The 9,660-nt window shown below is 29.5% G+C and overlaps 3 protein-coding genes and 1 pseudogene across 3 annotated transcripts in view; all 4 read left to right on the plus strand.

The window, feature by feature from the left end:
* The window catches only part of LOC125595183 (protein TIC 214-like), a 1,763-nt gene extending 166 nt beyond the window's left edge, over positions 1-1,597 (plus strand). The window contains exon 1 of the mRNA XM_048771080.1: positions 1-1,597. This exon is cut by the window's left edge and continues 166 nt beyond it. Coding sequence (XP_048627037.1) covers positions 1-977 — 977 coding nt within the window. The 3' untranslated portion in view covers positions 978-1,597.
* A 1,306-nt stretch (positions 1,598-2,903) lies between these two features.
* Positions 2,904-6,940, plus strand: LOC125595184 (protein TIC 214-like). The gene has a single exon (XM_048771082.1). The coding sequence runs from the start codon at positions 2,904-2,906 to the stop codon at positions 4,002-4,004; it is 1,101 nt and encodes a 366-aa protein (XP_048627039.1). The 3' UTR covers positions 4,005-6,940.
* Positions 4,740-8,148, plus strand: LOC125595185 (NAD(P)H-quinone oxidoreductase subunit 1, chloroplastic). Its single transcript, XM_048771083.1, has 2 exons — positions 4,740-6,475; positions 7,577-8,148. Exons 1-2 carry the CDS (start codon positions 5,923-5,925, stop codon positions 8,104-8,106), a joined length of 1,083 nt encoding a protein of 360 aa, XP_048627040.1. The 5' UTR covers positions 4,740-5,922; the 3' UTR covers positions 8,107-8,148.
* LOC125595181 lies at positions 4,743-6,940 on the plus strand (annotated as a pseudogene).
* Positions 8,149-9,660: the final 1,512 nt, after the last annotated feature.

A 9,660-nucleotide genomic window follows, 5' to 3' on the forward strand; every position in this document is an offset into this window, starting at 1 on the left:
TCAATGAAGAAAAAAAGGAAAATTTAAAAAACGAATTTTTAAATAGAATTGAAGCTTTAGATAAAAAAGGGTCTATTGAAAATATACTGGAAAAAACAACTCGATTTTGTCATAACGAAACTCAAAAAGAATATTTACCTAAAATTTATGATCCATTTTTACATGGGATTTCGCGCGGAAGAATCAAAAAATTATCTCCGTTCCAAATCATAACCAAAACCTATAAAAAAAAGAATATAAGAGGATCTTGGATAAACAAAATTCATGCTATACTTCTGAAGATTAATTCTCAAAAATTTGAGCAAACAATAGAAAAATTTAAAAGAAAGTCTTTATCAATAGAGAAAAAACTTTATTTTTTTTCCGAACCCCAAGAAGAAAAAATTCAGTCAGAAGAAGAAATAAAAATTTTCAAAATTTTATTTGATGTCGTTATAATTTATAATAATGATCAAACTCTTATAAAAAATTTTATTGATTTCCATGAAATCAATAAACAAGTTCCTCAATGGTCATACAAATTAACAAGTGAATTGGAAGAATTGGAAGCTGAAACTGAAGAAAATATACCAACCGAACCTGGAATTCGTTCAAGAAAAGCAAAACGTGTAGTGGTTTTTACTGATTTAAAAGAACCGCATAACGAGATTTATACTAATCTCAAAGATAATCAAAATTCTGATCAAACAGATGAAATGGCTTTGATCCGTTATTCACAACAATCTGATTTTCGTCGAGAGATAATTAAAGGATCCATGCGTTCCCAAAGGCGTAAAACTGTTATTTGGGAATTTTTGCAAGCAAAAGCACATTCGCCCCTTTTTTTTGATAGAATAGATAAATTTTTTTTTTTTTCGTTTGATATATGGGGGCTAAAAAAAAAATTCTTAGAAATTTCATGTGGAAAAAAAAAATTTTTTGATAAAAACGAAGAAGAACAAGAAGAACAATCAAAAAAGAAGAACAAAGACGTATAGAAATTGCGGAAACTTGGGATAGCTTCTTATTTGCTCAAATAATAAGAGGTTTTATTTTAGTAACTCAATCTATTCTTAGAAAATATATTATATTACCTTTATTGATAATAATTAAAAATAGCATCCGTATCGTATTATTTCAACTTCCCGAGTGGGAAGAGGATTTAAAGGAGTGGAAACGTGAAATGCATGTTAAATGTACTTATAATGGGGTTCAACTATCCGAAACAGAATTTCCACGAAACTGGTTAACGGATGGTATTCAGATAAAAATCCTATTTCCGTTTTATCTTAAACCTTGGCATAAATATAAATTTCAATCATCTCAGAAGGCTCGACTAAAAAAAACAAAAGGAGAAAAAAATGATTTTCGTTTTTTAACAGTTTGGGGGCTGGAAACTGACCTACCTTTTGGTTCTACCAAACCAAAGCCTTCTTTTTTTAAACCTATTTTTAAAGAATTAAAAAAAAGAATCAAAAAATCCAAAACGAAGTCTTTTCCGGTTTTAAGGATTTTCAAAGAAAGAGCAACAATTTTCCTAAAAGTCGAAAAAGAAATTAAAAACTGGATTATAAAAAACTTGCTTTTTCTAAAAGAAAAAAAAAAAAACCTTTCAAAACGAAATAGAATTCCATTAGTTGGCCCGAGAGAAATATATGAATTAAATGAAACTAAAAAAGATTCAATAATGAGTAATCAGATGATTCATGAACTATCTGTTCAAAAAAAATCGACGGAGTGGCCAAATTCTTCACTCAGCGAAAACAAAATAAAAAATGTGATTGATAAAATAAAGACAATCAGAAATCAAACGAAAAAATTTCAAAAGAAAAAGAAAAACTAACTAATAGTTGTAACAAACTGTGTTATGATTCTAAAATAATTGAGTCATCAAAAAAAAGTTGGCAGACATTAAAAAAAAAAAAACTCGATTAATTCGTAAATCTTTTTTTTTTTTCAATTTTGCGTTGAACAACTGTCTATTTCTATTTTTCTAGGTATTATTAATATTCCAAGAATTACTACACAACTTTTTGTTGATTCAACAAAAAAAATTCTTGATGTATATATTTACAAGAATGAGGAAAATGGAGAAAAAAAAAAAAAAAAAATACCATTTATTTTATTTCGACTATAAAAAATTTCATATCAAAAAAAAATTTTTTTAGTTATGACTTATGCTCTTTATCACAAGCATATGTATTTTACAAATTATCACAAATTCAAGTTAGTAACTTTTCTAAATTAAAGTCTTTTTTTGAATATAACATATACATAACATCCTTTTTTGTTAAGAATCAAATAAAAGATTTTTTTAAAGAACAAGGAATCTTTCATTATGAATGGAAAGATAAAACCCTTTTAAATTCCGAAATAAATCAATGGAAAAACTGGTTACGAAGTCATTCTCAATATAATTTACCTCAGATTGCATGGGCTAGATTAGTAACCCAAAAATGGAAAAAAAACTAAACCAAGACTCTCTAGTTCTAAATCCAAGTTTAAACAAAGTGGATTCATACGAAAAAAAAATTTTGATAATTACAAAAAACAAAATTTTTGTGAGGCTAACTTATTTTTCAATCCAAAACATAAACAGAATTTCAAAAAGGATTCTATATATAATCTTTTTTGCTACAAATCTATTCATTCTACAGAAAAATTTTTTGATATGTCTACAGGCCTAGAAAATTTTTTAATCTCTTGTTTTCTAGAAAAATATAATATTCGCAGTATAGGGGAAATTTTGCATAGAAAATATTGGATTGGAGAATTCTCAACTTTTGGTTTAGAAAAAAAGTAAATATTGAGCTTGATACTAGGAGTAAAAAAAATATATTAAAACTAAAGTTAAGAATTATAAAAGAATTTATAAAATAACTAAGACGAGTCTTGCCAATCAAAAAATAAATTTTTTTGATTGGATGGGAATGAATGAAGAAATACTAAATCCTCGTATAACAAATTTTGACTTTTTTTTCTTTCCAGAATTTTTCTTATTTTCTAGTACATATAAAATGAAACCGTGGGTCATACCAATTAAATCACTTCTTTTCAATTTTAATGAAACAAAAAATGTGAATAAACAGATCACCCTAAAGAAAAAAGGTTTTATACCATCAAACGAAAAAAAATTCCTTCGGTTTTTTAATCTAAATAAAGAAGAAAACGAATCAGCAGGTCAAGAAGAGTTTGAATCAGATAAAGAAACAAAAATAAATACGGAATCAGCTCTATCAAAGCAAGAAAAAAATATTGAAGAAAATTATACAGAATCGAAGATAAAAAAACGTAAAAATAAAAAAAAAACAAAAAGCAATACCGAAGCGGAACTTGACTTATTTCTCAAAAGGTATTCGCGTTTTCAATTGCGATGGAATTGTTTTTTTAATCAAAAAATCCTCAATAATGTAAAAGCATACTGTCTCTTGGTTAGACTAAAAAATCCAACCGAGATAACGATATCTTGTATTGAAAGAGGAGAGATGAGCTTAGATATTCTAATGATTGAGAAGAATTTCACTTTTTCAAAATTAATGAAAAAAGGAATATTGATTGTTGAACCTGTTCGTTTGTCTGTAAAAAACGACGGCCAACTTATTATATATAGAACCATCGGGATTTCATTGGTTCATAAAAATAAACAAAAAATAAGTAAAAGATCAAAAAAAAAAAGCTATATTTATAAAAAAAAAAGTTTAAATTTCTTTGTCCCTGAAACTATTCTATCCCCTAAACGACGTAAAGAATTTCGAATTCTAATTTGTTTCAATTTAAAAAAAAAAAATGCAAGGGATAGAAATTCAAAATTTGATACAAATATTCAAAACTTGACCACAGTTTTGAATAAAAAGAAAGATCTTGATAAGGATAAAAAAAACCTAATTAAATTAAAATCCTTTCTTTGGCCCAATTTTCGATTAGAAGATTTAGCTTGTATGAATCGCTATTGGTTTAATACGACTAATGGAAATCATTTCAGTATGATAAGAATACACATGTATACGCGATTTCAAATGCATTAATGGTAGATCCTTTTTACTATATTTTGACTATATATATAGTATTAAGTTACGGTATATGAACAATATATAATATAAGTTACGGTATATGAAAACAATTGGATGCACAAATGTGAGGGATTTTTTTTAATTCAATCTTTATACATGAGATTCATTGAATTAATGACATAGATACCACTCAGAGCGAATTCATAAATAAATTTTTAAAATCCTCCTTTTTTAGATCGAAATTTAAACTTTTTTTTTATAAAATTAAGAATTAATAAGTTGATAATTAAATTCGGATCCTTGTACAAAAAAACTACCATTATTATTACTGATCAGTAAAATTCATATCTTTCAATTCATATTAAAAAGGGAAGGATTTCTTTTTATGATAAAAAATACATTCATTTCATTTCAAGAAAAAAAAGAAGAAAGCAAGGGATCTGTTGAATTTCAAGTAGTCAGTTTCACTAATAAGATACGAAGACTTACTTCACATTTGGAATTGCACAGAAAAGATTATTTATCTCAGAGAGGTCTACGAAAAATTCTGGGAAAACGTCAACGACTGCTGGCTTATTTGTCAAAAAAAATAGAGTACGTTATAAAGAATTAATTAATCAGTTGAATATTCGGGAATTAAAAACTCGTTAAATTCCAAAATTGTGAATTAGTTAATTTTTTAGATCTTGAATTTTTGAATAAACTTCTTTTTCAGCAATCTAATTCATACCAGAACGAATCAAGGAAAAACTTATGAAGAGACCAGTTACAGGAAAAGATCTTATGATAGTCAATATGGGACCTCACCACCCATCCATGCACGGTGTTCTTCGCTTAATTGTTACTCTAGACGGTGAGGATGTTGTTGATTGTGAACCCATATTGGGTTATTTACACAGAGGAATGGAAAAAATGCAGAAAACCGAGCAATTATACAATATTTACCTTATGTAACGCGGTGGGATTATTTAGCTACTATGTTTACAGAAGCAATAACAGTAAACGGACCCGAACAATTAGGAAATATTCAAGTTCCTAAAAGAGCCAGCTATATCAGAGTAATTATGCTAGAATTGAGTCGTATAGCTTCTCATCTGTTATGGCTTGGCCCTTTTATGGCAGATATTGGGGCACAGACTCCCTTTTTCTATATTTTCAGAGAACGAGAATTTGTATATGATCTATTCGAAGCTGCCACCGGTATGAGAATGATGCATAATTTTTTTCGTATTGGAGGAATAGCGGCGGATTTACCTTATGGTTGGATAGATAAATGCTTGGATTTTTGTGATTATTTTTTAACAGAGGTTGTTGAATATCAAAAACTTATTACACGAAATCCTATTTTTAGAACGAGTTGAAGGCGTTGGGATTATTGGTGGGGAAGAAGCAATAAATTGGGGTTTATCCGGACCAATGTTACGCGCATCCGGAATACCATGGGATCTTCGTAAAGTTGATCGTTATGAGTCTTACGATGAATTTGAATGGGAAATTCAGTGGCAAAAACAAGGAGATTCATTAGCTCGTTATTTAGTACGACTTAGCGAAATGACAGAATCCATCAAAATTATTCAACAGGCTCTGGAAGGACTTCCGGGGGGTCCCTATGAAAATTTAGAAAGCAGAGGCTTTGATAAAAAAAGGAATCCAGAGTGGAATGATTTTGAATATCGATTCATTAGTAAAAAACCTTCCCCTACTTTTGAATTATCGAAACAAGAACTTTACGTAAGAGTTGAAGCTCCAAAAGGGGAATTGGGAATTTTTCTCATAGGAGATCAAAGTGGTTTTCCTTGGAGATGGAAAATCCGACCGCCGGGTTTTATTAATTTGCAAATTCTTCCTGAACTAGTTAAAAGAATGAAATTGGCTGATATTATGACGATACTCGGTAGCATAGATATAATTATGGGAGAAGTTGATCGTTAAAATGATAATTTATGCAACAGAAGTACAAACAATAAATTCTTTTCTTAGATTGGAATCTTTAAAAGAGGTCTATGGACTCATATGGATATTTGTCCCTATATTTTCTCTTGTATTGGGAATCATAACTGGTGTACTAGTAATTGTGTGGTTAGAAAGAGAAATATCTGCAGGGATACAACAACGTATTGGACCTGAATACGCCGGCCCGTTAGGAATTCTTCAAGCTTTAGCCGACGGGACAAAACTACTTTTCAAAGAAGATCTTCGTCCATCTAGAGGAAATACTCCTTTATTTAGTATTGGACCATCTATAGCAGTTATCTCTATTTTACTAAGTTATTCAGTAATTCCTTTTAGCAATCACCTTGTTTTAGCGGATCTCAATATCGGTATTTTTTTATGGATTGCCATCTCAAGTGTTGCTCCGATCGGACTTCTTATGTCAGGATATGGATCAAATAATAAATATTCTTTTTTAGGTGGTCTGCGAGCTGCTGCTCAAGCGATTAGTTATGAAATACCATTAACTCTATGTGTTTTATCAATATCTCTACGTGCGATTCGTTGAAACAGAAAGGTTTATTCCGTTTCTTCTAGATAAAAAAAAAATGAAAAAAAAAACGGAATATATATATTTATCTTTCGGGTTTATCTTAATAAAAGGAATTTGAATTTGATAGTTATATATGAGTGAAAAAAAACTGCTCAGAAATTAGCAGTAAAAAGAAAAATTAAGTCTCATTTCCTATGTACAAAGGTTAAATGGAAATAAACGTAAGCGTAAGAATCGCTTTACCCCAAGGTTGGTTGATTAGTCAGCCGGGCTTGAAGCGGGTTAAAAAAAATATTAACCGTATGACGTTTTCACTATCAGTTATATAAATTACTATACATATACATATATTACAAAGTGATCGGCAATTAGGTAAAAACGCGTGGATGGTTAGAAACACCAAAATACACAAAGAATTTGTAATAGAGATTAACCAAATTGAAAAGGATATTTATGCATAACATAAGATAACAAAAAAAGAAGGTTAATTGGGGCTTGAAATTTGTAGAAATTATCAGGCAGTACTCCCCAAGATTCCGATTCAGAGTATGCTCCCATCCACCGATAAATGTAATGACTATCAGAAACGAAATAATCCTTTATTTTTTTTTAAGTCCACCTACTTTTTTTCTAAAAAAGAAAGAAAGAAGAATAGGAACGAAACAAGTATATTTTTTTTTATAGATTTCGAAAATAAAATAGAATTTCTATCATGAATAAGAAACTAATAGGATGTTTAATTCTTTTTCGTAATTGAAAAACACGACGGGCTGAAAAACCTAGGTTTAGTTTTACAAGGGGTGCTTTATTAAAGGATTAAGTTATTACTCAACAAATAGAAATTAAAATTTGTAAAGGATGAGATGAATTCCGAAGCGCGTTTTTTAGTTTTAGAATTTGAGCAGACAGAATTCCATTGGTATAATTCGGGACCCCAGATATATTTCTATTTAATCCATTTTAGAACACATCATATCCATCTAAATAATACTAATCTGGTCCTTATATTTATTTACGGCCCCCGAGGAGCCGTATGAGGCGAAAACCTCATGTACGGTTTTGTAATAGCGGTGAGAATAGTAATGTTATCACCGACTAGGATTATCTAACAGTTTAAGTACAGTTGATATAGTTGAGGCACAATCAAAATATGGTTTTTGGGGATGGAATTTGTGGCGTCAACCTATAGGTTTTATCATTTTTCTAATTTCTTCCCTAGCAGAATGCGAGAGGTTACCTTTTGATTTACCAGAAGCGGAAGAAGAATTAATAGCAGGTTATCAAACTGAATATTCCGGTATCAAATTTGGTTTATTTTATGTTGCTTCTTATCTAAATCTATTAATTTCCTCATTATTTGTAACAGTTCTATACTTAGGCGGTTGGAATATTTCTATTCCGTATATATCTATGCTGGAGCTATTTGAAAAGGATCAAATTTTTGGAACAACAATTGGTATCTTTATTACATTAGCTAAAACTTATTTGTTCTTGTTCATTTCTATCGCAACCAGATGGACTTTACCTAGGCTAAGAATGGATCAACTATTAAATCTTGGATGGAAATTTCTTTTACCGATTTCCCTTGGTAATCTATTATTAACAACTTCTTTCCAACTCTTTTCACTCTAAATTGAAAATCAATCCAAGATATTCATTACTTGTTTTAAACAAGAGAAAGAAACAAAGATCAAATTATTCATAGATAATTACAATATGCTTCCTATGATAACCGGGTTCATGAATTATGGTCAACAAACCCTACGAGCTGCAAGGTATATTGGTCAGGGTTTCATGATTACCTTATCCCACACAAATCGTTTACCTGTAACTATTCAATATCCCTATGAAAAATAATAACATCAGAACGTTTCCGCGGTCGAATCCATTTCGAATTTGATAAATGCATTGCTTGTGAAGTATGTGTTCGAGTATGTCCTATAGATCTGCCGGTTGTTGATTGGAAATTGGAAACTAATATTCGAAAAAAACGATTGCTTAATTACAGTATTGATTTTGGAATTTGTATATTTTGTGGTAATTGTGTTGAGTATTGTCCAACAAATTGTTTGTCAATGACTGAAGAATATGAGTTTTCAACTTATGATCGTCACGAGTTGAATTATAATCAAATCGCTTTGGGGCGTTTACCAATGTCAGTAATTGACGATTATACTATTCGAACAATTTTGAATTCACCTCAAACAAAAAATGGGTAAACCCATTAATTTTATTAAAAAAAGAATGCAAAACTGTTGAATATATTATATAAAGAATTAATTAAAAACTTGTATTTATAGAATAATATTAAGTATTAAGGCTCATCCTTTTAATATAATATTTTCGTAATTATTATCTTGCTTGAAATAGATAGGTTGAAAATATTAGAATAAAAAAGCGAAACTGTCTAATAATTGTATCTACATCAATTAATATTCATTAGATTCTAATTTCACTCTATTAGAAACATATTAAAAAAAAAATCCCCGGTTAAATTAATAAGGTCATGAAAAGGATTTCTATTTTCTTTTTTTAATAATATAATGGATTTGCCTGGAAAAATACATGATTTTCTTTTAGTTTTTCTGGGATCTGGTCTTCTAGTAGGAGGTCTGGGAGTGGTATTACTTCCTAACCCAATATTTTCAGCCTTTTCCTTAGGATTTGTTCTTGTTTGTATATCTTTATTGTATATTCTAGCAAATTCCCATTGTAGCTGCTGCACAACTCCTTATTTACGTGGGAGCCATAAATGTTTTAATCATTTGCTGTGATGTTCATGAATGATTCCGAATATTCCATAGATTTCAATCTGTGGACTGTTGGGAATGGGATTACTTCAGTGGTTTGTACAACTATTCTTTTTTCATTAATTTCTACTATTCTCGATACGTCATGGTACGGGGTTATTTGGACTACAAGATTAAACCAGATTTTAGAACAAGATTTAATAAGTAATAGTCAACAAATAGGAATTCATTTATCAACAGATTTTTCTTCCATTTGAAACTCATTTCAATAATTCTTTTAGTTGCTTTGATAGGTGTGCAATTTCTGTGGCTCGTCAATAAAAAGGTTCCAATTAGTAAAGACCAAAGAAAACTTTGTGTTTGTGTATGTTATGATATTTTTTTCGTTCATTCAATTGATTGGAATATATTCATTGTTAAATATAAATTTTTATTT

The sequence above is a fragment of the Brassica napus genome, assembly GCF_020379485.1.
Source record: "Brassica napus cultivar Da-Ae chromosome C9 unlocalized genomic scaffold, Da-Ae chrC09_Random_65, whole genome shotgun sequence".
Classification (NCBI taxonomy): Eukaryota; Viridiplantae; Streptophyta; class Magnoliopsida; order Brassicales; family Brassicaceae; genus Brassica; species Brassica napus.